Source organism: Cibotium barometz, chromosome 5 (genome assembly GCF_041138505.1).
Source record: "Cibotium barometz isolate CiBa-2024 chromosome 5, ASM4113850v1, whole genome shotgun sequence".
Taxonomy (NCBI): domain Eukaryota; kingdom Viridiplantae; phylum Streptophyta; class Polypodiopsida; order Cyatheales; family Cibotiaceae; genus Cibotium; species Cibotium barometz.
In genome coordinates this window covers 40,326,540-40,347,415 of record NC_141050.1, presented here as the reverse complement: position 1 = coordinate 40,347,415, position 20,876 = coordinate 40,326,540, and the positions used below count along the sequence as shown (strand labels likewise).

Below are 20,876 nucleotides of genomic sequence, written 5' to 3'. Positions count from 1 at the left end.
TCAACATCAATGCACGAGCAAGCACTATACAAGTATTCTAAGAAAGAGTATCATTAATGCACATAGAAGCATTGCACACGTAGTCCAAGAAAGAGTATCATCAAAGTAGCCAACCAACACTTCAGCATTGGTGCTACAGAAACTACTTGAAGATTAAGAATAGTTTTGAGGTAGCACATGGTTATGGTTTCCTAAATCTCAATGAGCTACCACATTCACTAGAGCTAAAAGTCATAAGAAGTCATTAGCTTCGTGGATTACGATTGCTCTAAGATCTGATAGCAAAAATCTACTTCATGCTCAAGGTTTCTATGAAGGAAACGCACTAATTTGGTTTCTACGAAGGAAACGCACTAATCTGGTTTCTACGAAGGAAACACACCAACTCGGATATACCCAAAAAAATGAGTTACCCTAAGAGTCCCTAAAGTTGAGGTAAAATAGGTAAATAATACCTTCCCCAGAAAAGGCAAGGTGCTATTGGTGGAAGTGCCAACAACAAAGACCCTCAAATTCAAAAGGTTTCTTATCATAGCTTATTCAAGTTTTTATTTGAACATGACAGTCATCCACATTTGGCAATCTTACTAGGGGGAAACAATCATTAATCATCAAGAAGAAATTTGAAGAACCTATACTTATTGATAGAAAGATTTTTAGGTTGTGTCCAAAACATAATAGGATGTCAAAATTCTCTTTTAGGAATATTAGAATTTTATAAATTTACACTTGTATAAGAAAGGCTTATAAAAGTGCTTATAGAAATAGTTAAGTAGTCTGAGAAGTAAGAAATAGAAGAGGGAAAGTTGAAAATCAACATTGGATCAAGCTCATGCTAGATCAAAGCATACTAAAAACATGGTTTAGACATAGTCTAAGTGCTAATTGAGATTAGCGAAAGATAGCAAGATGACACAACAAGAATATAAACAAATAGTATAATTAGCTTGCATTGGATTTTATCCAAGTGCATCCTTTTATAGTTCTCATGGAGCTCCCAAATCACAAGCTATGTGCAACCTTGTGCCATCCGTGTGTCAATAAATCACACTACGTGTGCCTCCTTGTGCTTTTTCCATGTGCTACCTTTTGACCATTGACCTCACCTCTTACAAGTAACCATACAAATCAACCTTTGAGTTAGGACTCTTAGTCTTTCTTCATTTCTAATGTGCATGCTATCCCCCTTGCTCTACTCTTGTTGTACCCTCACACATTTTCCCCCTCAATGTGATCAGGGTCTCCTACACTCCTAAACATATGCTAGAGTAATCTATATTAGGTGATAGACCCTCAATGTGATGAGGGTATATCACCTAATATGATACATGGGACATGCACTCCTAGTCATATGCTAGAGTGGTCTATCTTAGCTTACCCTAGTATAATATTGGCTTTGACTTGATACTTTACACACACGAGAGGATGGGGTCATAGCTAGGGGTGAGAAGCCATGCCTCTCAAGCTTAGAACAATCGTCTTTGGGTTGCTTCCATCTTTGGAAGCCTCGCCATTGTCTTCATGATATTTGCTTCTTCAACATGTTTCTTGTGCCAACAATCCTTTGCCATGTGATTACCTTTCCACATCAGTGGTAGGTCATCTTTGTCCTTGATCCTTCTCTAGTTCTCGATCATGGTTCTCTTGATAAGAATGTTTTCTCCTCACTTGATGTAGCTTCAACTACTTTTTCTCAAATTTTATTCTCTTCTTTCTATGAGTGCTACTTTCACTCCTGCAATGGTTAGATCTAGGAGATTCTAGGGGGTAGTCACCAAGGGGCTATACTCCTCTAGTGTCATGCTTTTTAACAATATGGCTATGGCATCCTCTTCTTCTATGGGTGCCCCAATGCTAGCCAATTGTTGTGCTATACTCTTCATTTTGTTGAGATGAGTTGAAAGAGATTCATTATCTTTGATGTCTAAGCCAAAGAATTATATTTTTAACCTTATTGTTTTTCCCTAAGTAATTTCTCTAGCTCATCCAAACACCCTTAGATGTATATTGTGATGCAATGTGATGGATAAATTCATCCCCTAATTCTAATACAATGATGGCTAATCCCTTTTCATCCCACCTTAACTTTTCATCACCTTCATAGCAAAAATATCAAGCTCGAAGCTATATGTTTTTCCAACATGGTATCAGAGCCTCCCCTCTCCTCATGATTCTCTCAACTTTTAGCTTAGTTTATCTTTGTCAACCTCATTAGCACTTCATTATCACTAATCTCATCATTAAGCTCACTAATCACAATCATATCCATTCACTCCCCTTGTGGCCCAAATTTATTGAGCTTCATTCTCCCCACCCTTTTCACCATTAGTCAAGCCACTTTAGGGCAAGCTTTCTCATCTCTAGGAGACCCCCCATGATAAGTCTCTTAGCCCAATTCATGTGAAATCGCTGGTAGTAGGTCTGCAAAAATCTAATGAAGTTAGAAAGTTATCATTCTCCCTATGTGGTAAACTTGAGCTATAAGCTCTTAGGGACTTCTTCCTTATCATCTAAGAAACTCACAACCCAAATCTCAAGGTATTTAAAGCACTGGTCCTCATGACTCTACAACTGAAAAACCAATCAACAATTTTTGCTTCAAAGTACCATCATTTAGGCATGGAGAGCTAAATCTCTAGCTTAGTCCTTTCCTAGCAATCAAGTTCAAAGTCTCTATCACATTTCCTCCTTGATTAGCCCCATTGATCAGCTCAATTTTGGTCTCCACCTCACAGCTTTATTAATCACTACATTACGCAGGTAATTAAGCTTATTAAACTAAAATTAGTAACAATCAAGCTTAATTAAGGTAAAAACTTAAAAAGTGAGGGTGTATTTGGGTGTGCCAAGCATCAAAGCATATCACATTGCACTTTGGGTGTGTTGGAAAGGTCCAGGAAGCCAAAAATATATATATATCACATCTTCGAGAACTTTTAGGATTAGATCTATCTACTAAGCATTACTAATCTTGCATTAGCATTTTCAACATCACAAAATTTTTAACAAAAAATCTTGTTATACTTGCATTGTGCACTTCTCTTATTGCATCAAGTTTGAAGAAAATCATTGCAAATCGAAGCCCTATTTTTCATGCCAAATCGAAGACCTATTTTGCATGCCAAATCTTGTAAGAGGCATAGACATTGTCAAGAGTAGTTCTCTAGTAAGACCACCTCAAAATGGTAACAAACACAACAAGTCATGATGAGAAGTTTAATAGGGAAGGTTTTCACATCTAGGCTACATAAATGAAGTATCTATTAACGCATAAAAAGCTATGGAAGATGGCTAAGGAAGATGTACCTAATAACAAAACTGATGAGTGAGTAGAGACAGATGAAGAAGCATTGTCACTTATTAGGTTGCATTTGGGGCCTAATCTCATTCACCACATTGATCACATGGATAATTCCAAGATGCATGGGAAGAGTTACACTCATTCTTTAGAGATAAAGCAAAAAATTAAAAAAAATCATCTCAAAATTGAATTCTATGGGCTAGAAATGAATTCTAGTGAGTCACTAGCACAATTTGTTAGCAAGATGAAAAGTATAATGACACAACTAGATAGCATAGATGCCAAGATAGGAGATAAGATACATTAGCCATTCTCTTAAAAAGCATGCTAAAGGATTATAATGCATCAGTGACTACACCAAAAAATTTGCCAGAACTAACCTTTGAAGGATGTGTCTCCTCTCTTCTTGAAGAAGAAAAAGAGCTAAAGCAAGGAAGCATAACTGTCCAACATGCACTCTTCAACAAAACAACAAAGAAATGCTTTCATTGTGGAAAGATGGGACATTGCCAAAGCGAATGTAGACTCAAGCACAAGCCAAAGTATGACCATTGCAAGAAGCCGACAAAAAGAAGAGGAATGTAGATTCAAGAACCAAGAAGCCAACTACATGGAGATTCCCAATGATAGACTCTTCTAAGAGCTATATCAATAAACCTCACTACCCAAGCCTATATTTTAGCTTACATGTTGTAAAAGGGGTCACTATATGAGTAAACACTTATCTCATCTCATTTCTATTATTTTCACCACACCTTACCATCTTAAGTAGCTATGTTGGCACTAAGGGGGGTGATGGCATGTTGTAATCAAACCTTACCACCTGAGAGTAGCAAATTATACACCTTGGCAGGGTATTGGAGTTGTAACCATCCAACCACCTCACAGTACCCTAAGAATATGCCGTCGGTGTTGAGAGATACAGTGCCATGGAGCACAAGGTAAGGAGCGAGTGTAAGTCTAGCAAGCTGTCACATGAGCAAGTAGGAATTATCCCACATGAGCTAACAAAGCCAAGATGTACCCACCTCATATAAAAGGGGTCACTTTCAAGTAATCAAATCAAGCAAGCTCTCAAGACTTTCTATGAGTACAAGTCTCAATCTTGTAACCTAACTGAACTTGATTCTAAAGCTTAATTAGTTTCTTTTCTCATCATTATGTGTGTACTTAGGCAACATCCATCTTATTTTAGAGTTTTGCATTAGCCCCCCACAAGCTTCTATAGCCATAGCTTGAGGTGTTGTGTTTTTCCAATAGAAGCTAGTAACCCAAGAGCCTCGGCACAAGCCTAAAAGGCAATAGCCCCTGAAAAGGCTAAAGGACTGAAGCTAGAGATCCAAAAGAAGAAAAGCTCCAAGAGCACGTGGAAATGCAACACATGATTAGTTGTTTAAGGGCAACGATGCCCTGACCATTGAAAGTGGTTCGGATGATAGACGCAAAAGCTCACACTACATTGATTGATATCTATAGAGCTTGTAAACAAGATGTTGGATGGTGAAGATGAGGACCAAGAATATGAGTCCCTCCCAAAGCCTGCCGACTCTAAGGATTGGATTCACATTGAGGAAAACATTGACAATGTTCCACATAAGCTTGGGACAAGATTTGCACGACTGAATGGTGCCAAAATCACTTCCATGTTTATGTAAATAGAACTAATGATGGAACTAGCTCGCCTGGAGTTGGAGTTTTCCCAAAAAGACCATCTAGCTCCATGGCCCACCTTGGTAGACATTGTGGTCATAGCCACAACGTTTTTTCTTGGAGGTGTGGACCTCACTAGGCCACCCACCCCTTACACCATCCACAATAACCATTACCATGGTAAACAAGTCCCAATCCATGACCATCAAAATTTTATATTGGAACTAAACCTACATCATGCAAGTTTTAAGAGACCACCGCCATATGTACATTGACCATGCCATAGGTACATTGAAAGAGAGCATCATCCTCAAGAGGGGATGGATCGATGCCCTCAACTTGGCCAAGGAGGACTGCAACGCTTGAGCTCCCCTATAGAATGGTTATCGTTCCTTGGTGGATGAGGGCACCCCAAACCTATCACCATCCCAAGCCTCATCTTTCACGTACAAACACCCAACTCAGGTAACCTCTAACAGTAAACATTACTCTCGCCTCGCCATGTCCCCTCAAACTATTATGGAGATCCTAAACCTTGCTGGCAAAGCTGAAGACTACCTCCATGCCATCAATAATGGTGCAAGTTGTCTCGTATAAGAAGATCGAGACACCAACACACCAACCCCAAAGTCGGGTAGTATGACTACAAGCAACCACCCAGTATGCCAACACCGATGCTAGTAACAAGATAAAACTCATCGCCACCAGCAAGAAGCCACCGCCGACAAGAAGAAGACCACATCCGACCGCTATCAAAAAAGCCAGTATTCTAGCAAGCGACAATCAATGCAACGTCGACGTTCTCGTCTTCCCAACAAATCACTAAGCGTGGGCAATTACTTCACCCTCCTTTTACTACTCCTCACTGAGTGGGTAGAGTGCTCCCCACAGAGGGTAGAGGCGGTACAACTGGGTTTGTTTGCAAGTAGCCTCTCGAAAAGTCCAAGACTTGGATAGTCCAAAACCCGTTCCAAACATGCCCACTACCTACACCACACCACATACACTAAGCACTAACATGGCACTGCCCACATAACGACCATGCACTTACCGAAAACTAAGGACTTAATTCATTACCCATATGGAATCTTCGTCCGCATACGATGCCACATCCTTCTACTACTAGCACTTGGGAACTTAGACCTAGCTAGTCCTTCCTACCTTGTGGTCCATCCAACACCCATCCACGTACCCATGTCTTCCACCGATCATACCTAATGGTCTCAACCACACCTTCTCATAGCACTTCAACATTAGATCTCATTCTTGTATATAGCATTTACGCCCCAATCCAACTCTGTACATGCTTGGCCTTCGGTCCAATTGCCTTGTCTTATCTTCTTCATTGAGTCTCATTCTTGCTTAGCTCAGCCCTCTTTCTATCCATGAATCACAATTTCGGCGTCTACACACTCACATGGGCTAGTAGCCCTCCATCGGGCACATGGCACACTTGGATTTCACCCTCAAGCCACCATGGAAGCTCTCTAATGCTTCCCTTCTTTCCATCGGCATCGTCATGCTTCAAGAAAGTGGGCCGAATAGCCACCAATGTTTCAAAAAGAGGCTCAAGAAGCACCCGGATCCATTCAGCCATGATCGGCAAGCCACCCATAGTTCGAGGTTTACTAATACAGTCGCTAGACCAGGTGTCCTAAATTCTTTCATTCTCAATGACAACCCAACCTCATTCGCACTTGCTATGTGCCAGCCTCATTCCCATCAACAACCAATTCCCTATCTCAAACCATGTGTAAATGTCAAAGAAAGTAGGATATAAAGTGTCGAAGAAAGCAGTGTTGGAGTTTTCACCAAAAGAAGCTTCTACATGGACCCACCTTTGGCCAATGCCCATGCACGCCACTTGTAATTTTTCCACTGGCGCTGCATAAAATAGACACATAAGCACGAACTTGCAGTGAGTCTCATTGTCGACAACCCTCCAAGTACATTTCTAGATGGGAGGCCATGGTAGGCACAAGCCTGGACCATGGTACGACCCATTGCCTAGACCTTTCTACAATCAATAGGAACATTCCGTTGCCTCATCTTTGACCACACCACCCATTGATTCGCGCCACCTCTATCCCCCATAGGCACAACAATGCCAAATCCCTCGAGCCATAGAAGCCGCCCAACTCCATTGTAGTTGTGCATAGCCATGTCTCACCCAATGTCATAATCTTGACTCCCCAAGAAAAGGAATATCAAAGAAAGTAAAAAGAGAGCCGAAGAAAGCGGTTGAGGTGGGGAAGTCTCTGTGTTGGAGAAGTGCACCCACACGAGCACACCTGTTGTCCCTTGCCCATGCACGTCGCATGCATATTTCACGACGAACATCATAATTTTTTCACTTCTCGCATCTCACAGCACACACTAACACATGCACCTGAACTAACCTTGTTAATGCCAACTCTCCAGGTACATCTCTGTATGGGAGAACCATGGTGGCTCATGGTATGACCCATCGTCTCTCAACCTTACAAGTACCTCCAAGGACCTCTACTTCAACTCCACTTCAGCGCCAACGCAACCTCACCCTGGCCCCAATTTTTTCACCACACAGAAGCCGCATCTCTCAACATCATGATGTGAGATCTGACTATACTTTCATGTTCCATGAAGATCTAGAGGCCATCCACACATGCAAATCATTCCATGGTGGTCATGGCACTCATTTCGCCAATCATAAGGTGTAAACCGCTTCTACCAACCACCTCATATTGAAGGGTCCACATAACTTCCACAACCAACAGAGGTTTCACATGAAGAACCTCTATATCACCTATCACTTTCCATGCCGCCTCGACAAGCTGCCTACCATCAAGGCTATCCAAAGCTTCCCACCACTTTGCCCTGCATCCGATTGCGGATCGTCTTCGAACTTTCCACCTTGGCAATAGCTTCACCACCGACTTGCGTTATGCGAGAATGTTGTCACCATTAGGGAGGGAGTTATGTTAACCACTGCATAGATTAACATGGTTTCACCCGCTCGACCTACCGTAAGGCGTTTTGCCATCTTACCCACTCAAACAAACACTTAACTTTTGTAAGATGATGTTGGAATATATAAAGACTATTAATTGAGGTCTAACCATTTTTAAGTTGGACCACACTTTTCTACCTTACCTTGGCAGCAATAGCTTCACCACTGACTTGGGTGACGCGAGAACATGGTCTATCTAGGCATAGAGAGCTCTTCCCTTCGCCCCATTAGCAAAGGAGATTTCCAATGTGACTATGGAGCGAGGATGCGATGGACGAGCTAGCGCACCCACATCAACAAATTACATTTGCGGCTCAAAGGCAAGACCCAATGACACATGCTTCAACAAGGCTAAGGTAAGCTCTTGACTTGAACATACACTTTTCATGTTCAAATTCCTGAGTTGAATCTATACCAAGTTCACTAAAGGGTTTTTATGATTTCTTCCTCTAGAAATATCTAATTCTTATGTTTCTACTTTACGATATAAAAACTTAGATGTGTTGGGTTTGTTCATAGCTTGATGCTGCTTTGGCAATTCATCATTATTTAAATACTTTGAAAGGTCCACACACCATTCCTCATCATCGTGGTTTTGTTGGTTATGTGGAGACTCCTTTTCCATAGTGATGGCAACTGCTGCAAAAATTGAGTACCACCATGCCAACACAATTTAAACATGAAATGCCTACCAATTGCAATGCACATGATTTCACAACCTTGTACGGTAGCAACAAAAAACAACGGAGTGTAATACAAAAACTTTTGACTATCTCAAATTTTTTACAAAATTTGGTAGTCCATATTGCATGCCATGGTTGAACATGAATAAATGTCAATATGATAACTTCTACCTTTTTTTATAAGCTTTGTGACTTTTATAAGCTTGTCCATGCCTCATTAGTGACATTGATGAAAATCAGTAATACGAAGATGCAAAAATGCTAGAGCTTTTGCACCTTTAACTACCCAATCTCTATTAGTCCCCAATCATCAAACATATTGAGCTTTATACACGCACTAGACAAAAGCATCCAGACACACCACTAGAAGGTTTATACTTGGACATTAGCACAAGATGAACTTGTCCGCGCTAACTGCCAGTGATTAACACATTACAAATAACACATCAAGAAGACCACCCCTTCTGATCAACATTGCAAATAGCCTTGAGAGCTTGTGTTTAACGTTTTTCTTATTTATTTGTTTGTTGCTGTCAAAAACAGTTCCAAGCCACTATCAAAATCGAATTGCATTCTTTCCAATATACTCTCAAGACTCTCCCTTGATCTGAAACCTAAGGAGACAAGCCCATTCATGGATTTGTAACACGACAGTTTAAAGAGTTATACCAATGCATATACCACTCCAAGATCCAATGCTTGTATAGGCCCAATTTACCAGACTACGTTCTGCTTCACAAATTTAAGTCATGTTGATAGCTTACACTGACTGTCCTTTTCTCCCGTATGCACCCAATGAAATAGAGCAGAAATGAAGAACTATACCGATGACGTAAAGCAGACATGGAGAACTATTCCGATGACATGAAGAACCATATCAGAGGAGCAAAACAAGGCTAATCTTCACTATTAAGTGCTGACTTTTGACCATCTGATAATATATCAAGTCTACTATACACATTAAAAATCAGCAACCCCATGGGATGGCAGCTAAGTGTAATAAACAGGACTCAGAGAGCGGCCACCAGATCAAATCCTTTTCTACAACAGACACGTTGACTGTAGTAACAGGCCCCACTTCTACTGATAAAGAAGGCACCCAGCTTTCTTACAGACAAGCTCACAGCATGAAATTACTTACAGCACCTTCCCATAGGCAAAGTTGAGTAATATTCTCAACGGCTTCCGTGATTCTCATATTAGGGCCACTGTCATGGCATGAGAACAGGGGACCTTCCCACATACAGTGTACCTTAAGAGTAAAGCCAGTAGAAAGTCAGGAAAACAGCTATGCTGAGTGGGGCCTACTCCCTATTTCTGCATGCATGCAACTTGAACCTGTGGCCGGTAATACTAGGTGACAAGGCTTCTCAACTGCACCCCTTTTGGCCCAGTTGAGAATGGTAGGCCATGTTTGCCCTACTTTTATGTAGCACCCTTCTAGGAATATGCATGTGCATGCAAAATCTCATCTCAAATTAAACAAAACAAAACTGCTCTGAGTCCCCAAAAAAAAGCCGTGACAGTAACTACTTTAAAGCACAGCACTAGCTCAGATCCATTATGTAAAATAAATTCATTCTCAAAAACATAGTTCCATTCAAAATAAGCAGAGGTTACAATGGATCAAAACCTTCTGACAAAAATAAGACCACTGAGGTGCACCTTAAACGATAAAAACCAACTGTATCAGCGGTATAAAGAAGCAGACCTACTATGCTAAGCAGTGAGGACAACAGCACCTCCAGCTTCCTTGATCTTCTTCTCAGCTAGCTTGGAGAAGAACTTGGCCTTGACGACAAGGGGGGTGGCAGGAGGGTCACCTTTGCCGAGGACCTTGAAGAAGCCATACTGAGTAACATCGAGCAAGGCGGCCTTGCCCTCATCTGCAGACTTTGCCGTTTCCGGCAAGAGGGAGAAGAGGCGGTCCACGTTGACGATGGGGCAGTGGAACTTGTTCATGGTCTTGTGGAAGTAGCGCATGCCGACCTTGCCGAAGTAGCCCGGATGGTACTTGTCGAAGAGGATGCGGTGATGATGCATGCCTCCAGCGTTTCCTCGCCCTCCCGGATGCTTCCTGTGCTTGCCTATCCTTCCATGGCCAGCGCTCACATGGCCCCTCTTCTTCCTGTTCTTCTTGAAGCGGGTCGTCATAGCGCTTCGCTTCCTCCTGCACGCACGAAACCCTAGCAACACACAAAAAGAAAGTGAGCAAAGGAGAGAGTTAGAGAAAAGAGCGAATAAAAACCCTAACTTTTCACAACCCCTTTCAAACTTGCCCGCCCGGACGTTTGTCCAGGGCTTTCGTTACAAGCCCTTGCTTTGTCCTTTGATAATTTAGCTACTTGTGCATGAATTGTATGCTAGCCCTTCTTTGTAATTTAGCTACTTGTGTATGAATTGTATGCTACAAGTGGCCTAGACCCGCCTTTGGCCGGGTGGATTGGTGACCGGTGTAAAGCATGGTTTGCATCTATTACACACACATGTACATAGAACATATGCACACGCACATAAAACACACACAGACAGAGAGAACATGCACATGCATGTAGAATGCACATGTACATAGCATATGCATGCACAATTATGAAAGAAAGAATTTCTCTAATACAATTGTGAACTTAACACAAACACACTATTTCACAAAAACCTGTGCGTTTCAACATCATCTTCTAGCAAAAATAATGATAAAGAGCATCTTCTTCAAACCTAGCTCATGACATGATCTTTGCCTTATAAACAAACAAAAGAGCTAAGTAATCAATGTTCTAACTTGTGAAAGGACCAATTCTAATTGCCAATGCGATTATAAAACTGGTTGATTTGGATTCCTTAACTATTTAAGGGAAAAAACAACCAAAGAAAAACCTCTTTGGTAAGGTTTTTTTTCCTTAAAAGAGTCTTATCAATTTGTATTTGGACCCATGTTCAACCAAAGATTGTGTATCCTTGTCGAGTTGCTTATCGACTTGTTTATGATAGCGTAAAGAAGAGGCATTGCAAGGCCTTATAAGCAACTATGTTGTGTGCTTTGATAGCCACCTACATCCAAACCTTTCATCCAAAAAATCCTCACAGATCATCGCTTTTGCTGTGACTTTTTACAAAATTGAATCCATGGGGATTCTCATCATTAATATTACAAAATTGAATCCATGGGGATTCTCATCATTAATATTAAAAAATAACTATGGTTTTTGTTTTATGTTTGTCTTTTTCATTTGAGATATTTAAAAAAATCCTAAGGAGAGGTTAAATAGCGAATAAGGACTCACATTAATAAGGATGCATTAACCTTATCTCACAAACACAAGAAGACTTTGTCAAAGGTGTGACATGTGCTATATAAAATGCAAGACAAAACCCAAAACTCGTGTATGAGCTATGTAAACAGAAGAAGACTTTGTCAAAGGTGTGACATGCGCTATATAAAATGCAAGACAAAACCCAAAACTCATGTATGAGCTATGTCAAATCCAAACATATGGAATCGAGTACCCCTCAAAAGAGGTGACACGGGTCTCATGGTCACTAACATTCCCAAAAATTAACTCCTTTCTAAATAAGTAGACACCATACTCAATGTCATGAGAAACAACCCCATACAGCTGAATGGCCTCATCAATGAGTTTCATCATAAAGGTATCAAAACCAATGGTAAAATCCTTAAATAAAATAGAGAACAATGAACATATATAACAAAATGTGTAAACATTCATATAGTATACGTGTGAGGTAAAGGGACACACCAAAGGGGTGGCTATAGAAAACCAAGTTATATAATGCTTGTTTCAAAAGCAATTTTACAAATGTTGGCCTGGAACGTTACGCTCCTGCATGTCCAACATGAGTATAATATCAAACATGATTCTTCCGAAATTGAAACAACAAATTAGTAAACACTGACACAAAAGAAATAGACCCACAACCACACATACAAAAAGGTTATACAAAACTCTTGTGTATAAAATTGTGAAAGTCTATCCTACTACTTAATGATGGGTCAAGTACATAAATATGACTAAAGAAGTTTGCATCCCAATACAAAGTGCCAAAAGCCAAAATAGAGAAGTATGTATAGCATCTTATGTGCTAGGCGATGTTAGACGATCTACCTTGTGACTCATTCTGGTCATTATAGCCTTTAGCCTAATCAAAGTGACTTTAATATTTAACACCTCAGTGCACAAGAGGGTAAGTTGCTCCTTTAAGACATTGACTTGCAACATACATCTTTTGTACACATGATCGAGCCTTTGTCACTTCCCCACATAAGATGTTGCATGTATTCATGCATGTCTCTTACATCACATCCGAACTTCATGTATTTGGGCTCCATTAGGTAGTTTAAATATCTTGTGTATACAACATGGTTGCCTTCAGTGCACTTGCACACCTCGTTAATGGACTTCAAATGCTTTGTAGTTGTTAGCTTTGATGGAAGCAAAGCTGCAAGAACTCACTCAATGTTCGTAGCTTAAAGAGAATACAAGGGAGAGAGAGCTTTGATGGACGAAAAGCTACAAACACTCACTCACTCAATGTTCACAATTAAAGAGAACACAAGGGAGAGAAAAGCTGCAAATACTCACTCACTCACTCAAAGTTGCACACAAGGGAGAGAGAGAGTGCATACAACATTGTTACCTTTAGTGCACTTGCACACAATGGACTTTAGTTGTTAGCTTTGATGGAAGCAAAGCTTCAAATACTCACTCACTCAATGTTCACATATTAAAGAGAACACAAGTTAGAGAGATAAAGTGTAGAAGACAAGTTCACTTGAAGCAATATCTCAAGGTATAATGAAGTTAAAAAAATGAATAGCAACCCTAAACTAAGGATAAGGTTGCTTATATACTAGCTAAACCTAAGCTGCATGTTCACACTTGGATGCCCATGGGGAAAAACCCAGTGTGGGACAAAAGTGCCAATGGCATAAGTACATGACCTCATAGTGTAGTACTACTAAATATCTAACAAACCCCCCTATAGTACAAATGTTAGGTTTACAAATATTGTAGATCAGTCTCTAAAAGAGAAGAGGCCCAAAGCTTTGCAGAAAGTCTTAATCTTTTCACATGATAAGGCTTTAGTGAAAAGATCTGCCACATTATCATATGTATTATAATAGATGAGATTGATCTCTTCTGCATGGAATCTCTCTCTGACATAGTGGTAATATACTTTAATGTGCTTAGTCCTGGCATGAAAGACATGATTCTTAGTAACTGGCATTGCGCTCTGACTATTAGTGAGAATAGGGGTTTCTGGACACAAAGATTCTCCATCAATCTTCTCAACCATACACATTCAACTATCATAGTGAATGGTGCTTTGTATTTAGCTTCACGTGACAAGGTTGTCACAATTGGTTTTTTCTTGCTTAGCCAAGATATGGACAAATTGCCAAGAAAGAAGTAGTATGTGGAGTGTCGTCGTGTATCATAATGACCTACCTAATCGGAATCACTGAAGGCCTGTAGTTGTAAATCACCACCCTGGCATAAAACAATTCAAGATCTTGAATGCCTTGCAAGTATTGAAAGATACATTTAATTGCCTATCAATGCTTAGTATTTGGGCAAATGCACAAACTTTGGAAGTTGTGACACACCGTACTAGATGTCCGACCGTGAGTTGCACAAATAGATTAGGGATCCAATTACTTGATCATAAGTGGTTATGTGTCAAATGGTTTACCAACATCTTGTAAACTAAGTTTTAAACTAGGTTCTATCGGTGTAGAGATTGGTTTACAACTATCCATATTGAACCTTTTTAGTAGTGCCTTGATGCGCTTTGCTGCTTTAATGACTATACTATCATCTTACACAGCTAACTGGTAGTGCAAAAGACTAAAGATATGAAATTTCAAAATTTGAGGCAAGACTACTATAATGAAATCCTCATTGGTGCATGTCACCAATGTGTCATCTACATAGAGACATAGAGAATGACAATAAGCAAATCATGCTTGTTCTTTTTTACATATAAAGTAGGACTGTTTTTGAAATCCTTATCTAGTCAAAAATGCATGAATCATCTGGTACTAAGCTCTGGGAGCTTGTTTCAAACCATGTAAAGCTTTATTAAGCTTGCAACACTTGTGTTCATGGCCAACTTGGTCAAATCTTCTGGTACTAAGCTCTGGGAGCTTGTTTCAAACCATGTAAAGCTTTATTAAGCTTGCAAAGCTTGTGTTCTTGACAAGTTTGGGCAAATCCAACTAGTTGACTCACATAATTTTTGCAAGTCACCATTCAAGAACGTTGTTTTGATATCCAGCTGGTGCACTTTCCATCCATGATGGGCTGCCAAAGTAATAGCATATCAGATAGTGGGGCCATACAAGAAGTGGGAGTAAAAGTTCCATCATAATCAATCTATTGGGCATAACCTTTTTGCCAACAAGTCTGGCCTTAAATCTGTCAACTGATCCATTTACCTTTCTCTTAACTTTGAAAACCCACTTAGTACCAATTAGTTTCTTGCTAATGAATTTCATCTTGCATGGTTTTCACCCAATTTGGATCTTCTTGAGTCTCTTCAAAATCAACATCATGCAGAGAACTAAGAAATGCAAACTTAGCAATATCTGCTGAAGGAGTGATTTAAGCACTGAATCTAGTTCTACTCTATAAAGGAGCACAAAATTTGCTATCCTGTAAGGTTATATATATATGTGTGTGTGTGTGTGTGTGTGTGTGTGTGTGTATGGATGTATGTATACATAAATTCTTTATACACACACACACACATAATTTTATACATAAATTCTTTATACATACATACATATATATATATATGTATGTATGTATGTATGGATGTATGTATACATAAATTCTTTATACACACACACACATAACTTTATTTTATATTTTTTTAAATTGGTGTGTTTTTATTTTATTTTGCTATGTTATGGATTATTAGTATTATATATAATCATTTTTTAAAATAGCATTTCACTGCAACAATTCTGAATCAAAGAGATCTAACCCATAATCACGTTCACTCAATTCATCTTCTAAACTGGTCCTCCTTTATCGCACAAATTTTCCACCTATAGTATGACTTCTTGTAGGTCCATCATTAAGCTTTGTCTCTTTAGCTCGCACTCTATTAGTACCTTGATGGGAACACCCACTATGGCACTTAGACCACTTGCTCCACTTTTTCAATGACCATACCTTATGGGAGCAGTCACCTCATCATTGGCCTCTGGGTTGAGATGAATTCTATAATCCTTGCAAGCCTTAGATTGTTACACTTGTGGATGAGTACACCTCAAAAGGGAGTGGCCTACCAAGTCTCAGTAGGTGAAGCTGCTAAAAACATCTTTGCTTTATCAAGGTATTGTTTAAACTATAGGGTTACTCACATTATCCAAGATTACCATAACAATCCTCCATGAGGGAGTGATCAGGGATCCTCCACGCAATTGTTTAAACTATAGGGTAACTCACATTATCCAAGATTACCATAACAATCCTCCATGAGGGAGTGATCCACTACGCAATTGAACATTCTAAGTGTTTAAGGGAGAAGAGCTCACCAGTCTTGACAACGGATGTAATGGTACTCATGCAAGCTCAAACTAAATCCAATATTAGACTCTATGGATGTTCACCTAAATGAGCATTTACCTTGCACAAGGGGAGAAGAAGAGAAGAGAAGATGCAAGGGTCGGAACATGCACTTAGCCAACCCTATGAGGTTTAACTCCCTAATGTGAGGCCACTAGGGGTTCACTCCACCACCACTTGTGTCACCCAAGTGGAGCTTCCACTTGCTAGGTAGAGAGCAATGAGAGAAGGAGCTATGTAGAGCTTAACTCCCATCTTAATGCCTTCATGTGTGCAAGGAGGGAGAGATAGAGAGATAAAGAAGAAGAGAATGGAGAGAGGATAGAGAGCATCACCTACAAGAACACACTCACAATCAAGCAAGCAAGCTTGCATCAACACACAATCTCACCACCATAACCACCACCAATGTGATAGTCTCTGCACCAGCTGCCTCATACAAGGAAATGTGATTTTTGAATCCCACAATTACTCTCATGCCATAGTACTTTGCCTTGGCCAAATTTGTTATTGGGCATAAACAAGCCGTAATTATTTTGTATAAGAAACCACGGCCCCCAATGGAAGGCCCTAACATCCCACCATGCTAGCCAAGTTTCTAAGCAAGGAATCTCTCTCTTCACAACATGATTATTTCGCCAAAACTTTTGCAATTCTTGCTTGCACTATTCGGCGGCAACCTCCATGGGGGCTTCTTTCCATTTTCTGCACAAGATCTTGTGGTCCTCCTAAGAGGATGCACGTATACATTTCTTTGTATAATTGAGCATGCTTTGCTCCCAGTGGAAAACACAAGATCTCTCCTTACCCTGCATGATCTTTTTAGCACTGCCATTATACACAAACCGCACATCTAACCAATTAGCACTAGCCTCGTCGACCATGAACCCTCGAAACTCAGGAGTTCCAAAGCCACACTTCTTAACCACTGCATTCAACATATTCCAAAACTCAATTCGGGAATTTCTATCCTCCACCTTGAACTCACATGTGGCTATTGTCAATAACTCACAAATGAAAGGGTCATATACATGGGCACCCATTGTAGACCAGCCTTGAACTCGATGCACATGGCCAAAGTGAATCCACATCTCTTGGAGATTGCCACTGCTGGGATGCATTTTATTCACAAGGTCCAAGCCACTTCCTGGTCTCATAGTGGACATTTTAAATACATGCGGGTGTGAGGTCTCTAGTTGATTAGGAAACAAAATGTTGTGAATAAATGGATATCTACATCTATTTTTTAAGAACTAACCGAACTTGCTCTCTTTGCATCCTCTACACACTTTTGAATCCTCCTCTTATTAGAAAGGGGATTTATTACATCTAGAAGCTCTTTAAGGTCTCACTCTCCAAACTCACCTAACAACATTTTCATAACAATGTCTCAGGCCACAATAACCCCTAATTGTTTTGGAGTAGTGAAAGGATTGAATTGTGCACGCATTACAATCTTGTCCTCCACATTATTATTATTTTTGCCTAGATAAGCTCTCTTCATAAGGGTGTTCATGAAAACCCAAATGAATAGCACATCTTGTAGTTGAGAAATGGTCACTAGGTATGTAGTGGTAAATAACTACTGGACAAGTCCCAATACACTCAGGCATTTGACCACAATGTTTACAAGAGAGACTTCCATATTCAAGACCAACAATTCCTACTGGGCATGTTATTTTAAGTCTTCCTTTCCACTATGTCAAGTTAGCGCTCATCATTCTTGCCAGGTATGGGCAATCAAGATTCACACATTGCAAATGACGAGCACAGCTGCTAAGCCTGACGGCACTAGCAAAACAATCTCATGTACAAGTAACATATTCTGTCCAAACATGCCCATTATGCTTTTGATCCATACCTATAATTGTAGAACATGCTCCACAAGGAGGAAGCTCAAATGCAATGTATTCATCAAATGTAGAAGGCAACTCCTCCACCTGCAACACTTCTTTTGCACTACACAAGGCAACATGCAAACTACTATGTAATGGCAGGTTCCCTATCCAATCCAACACACTCAAAATAGAAATATTTTGTGCATGTCCCGCAATACCACAATCATCTTCAAGAACAATTAGAGTTGTTTATGTTCCCTACTCAACAAAAACTTTATAAAAAGAATGAGTATCTGCATTAAGAACAAAGTCAGCTTCCCCATTTGGAAGTGTTGTCATTTCTATATTCACCTTCTCACTACCCAGAGACAGTGTCCAAATCATAACACAACATCCCACTAACTCAGTGTTGAAGAATATTAACAAGCTTTAGATGATAATATCTTGCCTCATTCATAACAACAAGATTTTTTTCCAAGTGCACATCCATAAATAGTAATATGCCTAGCCATACAAAATCCTTCAAAATGGTAGAAATCCAAGAAATCACTTCCAAAAGATAACATTCAGAACGTGGGGGGGCATCTTTATATTTCTTATCACTATTTTGATAGTGAAAATAATGATTCTTGACGAGTGTAGTAATTATTTTGGACTTTAAGGTTTACAGTTTAAGGGCTTTAAAGAGCATCAATAAATATTTCATTTAAGTTCATCGAATGAAATATGTACCAAATACTCTGTTATGACTGCCAAGCCAACAAAATATTAGCAAAATATAAGCTCTAAGTCAGTACATGGGCTTTTAAAGTCCCACAAAGTGCAATAATTAACTCATTCAGTAAAAATGGACATCCCAAATATTAGTTGTTTTGTAATGATTTCCAAAACACGTAATATCACTTTGAGTTCAGCCAGGTAAATTGCAATTTTAACTTTTAAGTGTACAAATGGCTGACTCTAATTTTGATAAGCGTGTAAATTAGACCCTATCACCCTGCTTATTGCGTGAGTTATTAGAGTATTTACTAAAGCATTATTATATTTTGATTATAAATATGGCCCAAATACCAACACAATCTGGAAAAGGTATGTACATGTAACATTTCTTCATTAAAAACAACAAAAAAAATATTTTGCATCTAATGCATTAAATGTTATTATAATAGGAAATTAAATAGCTCTACTAGACGTGCTCATAATTCTTGGTTTGTGTAGTCACAAACTTGCTTCCCCTAACTTCATCATAATTTTATATTTTATATTTTCTCTTACCCCCCCTAAGGAAAAAGAGATAGAGAAAATGAGAGAGAGTTACTTGCATGCTTTCCTTCACTTTTCGCTTGCCTGCATGTTAGCTCTAATCACATCGCTTACCCTAATCATTGCTTGCCCTAACCTGGAGAAAGAGCGGACAACACACATCGCCATTGCCTTCTTCTTCAAGCACAGGAGTTTGCCCATCGACTTCTTCTTCAAGCACAGGAGTTTGCCCATCGACTTCATCTTCCTCTTCGTGGTTTTCTTACTAACTAGGTTGAAGTTGTTTTTTCCATTCGCCATTCTTTTTATTTTTAATAAATTGCTTTGGGGCTTGGCTAAGGGGATTGAACCCTTGTATGAATAGGCTATGGCTTGAGGCCATGTGGGGCTTGGCAAAGGTCACTACTTCTAGGAAGTTGCCCACGTCGATGCGGGCTGCTTCCCAACAGTATTGGCCTTTGCCAATAGCCATGGGTTAACCAGTGAAATCGGGAGTAACATCTAAGTTGGCCTATGAAATCCCAGTATTGTGTAATCTACAAATTCCATACTTGATATCAGAAGCTAATCGATGGGGTCTTTGAATATAAACCATGCATGATGGCTAAACCATGTGATTTAGTGGCCTGATTGTAGTATATGATGATTGTAATTAAGTTTTTGTTCGACCCAAGCCATGGCTTGGACATGGCCAATACTGTTGGGAAGTAGCCTGCATTGATAGCTGCTTCCCAATAGTATTGGCCATGTCTAAGCCATTGTTAAGAATGCTTGTCTAATGGCTATGCCATGTGTTATTATATATGTTATGTGCTATGTTTCACATGCTTTCAAAATGCATGAAAATGTGTTGCTAATGTTGGTTTGGTTCTTAGTTCATATCCTGGAGGCCATATGGGGCAATACCATGGATTGGCCATAGCCAATACTATTGGAAAGCAGCCCGCATATCGACACAGGCCTCTTTCAAATAGTATTGGCTAGCCATGTGTTGGCAACTACAATGTTAGCCATGTATTTCCACATGGCTTGGCATAAAAACGTGTTTCTTGTGTTGGTATGGGTGGAAACCATCTTAGTGCATATCCTAGAGGATCTTATGTGGCTTGGCCATAGCCAATACTGTTGGGAAGCAGCCTGCGTTGACACGGGTTGCTTCCCAATAGTATTGGCCATGTCTAAGCCATGGCTTGGATCACACAATAAAGTTCATGCTTTCTTATTAATATTAACATTTGGTTCACATGCTTACCACACACTGAGACTCAATTTTCTGCTGAATATACTAATTGTTCTTTAGTAAACATGCAAGGTGGGTTGTTGAATAAGCTACTTGGCATTATCCCCTATTGCCAAGATAATGCTCTAATGTTGGTGAAAAATTAATTGTTCTTTACTAAACATGCAAGGCAGGCTGTTGAATAAGCTACTTGGCATTATCCCCTATTGCCAAGATAATGTGGATATACTAATTGTTCTTTACTAAACATGCAAGGTGGGCTGTTGAATAAGCTACTTGGCATTATCCCTATTGCCAAGATAATGCTCTAATGTCAGTGAAAA

The 20,876-nt window shown here is 39.7% G+C and overlaps 1 protein-coding gene across 1 annotated transcript; it reads right to left on the bottom strand.

Annotated features, from left to right (window-relative positions):
- Window positions 1-10,184: 10,184 nt before the first annotated feature.
- On the bottom strand, window positions 10,185-10,899 carry LOC147638483 (large ribosomal subunit protein uL15x-like). The gene has a single exon (XM_086798391.1). It carries the CDS (start codon window positions 10,775-10,777, stop codon window positions 10,343-10,345), a length of 435 nt encoding a protein of 144 aa, XP_086654517.1. The 5' UTR covers window positions 10,778-10,899; the 3' UTR covers window positions 10,185-10,342.
- Between the last annotated feature and the right edge of the window lie 9,977 nt (window positions 10,900-20,876).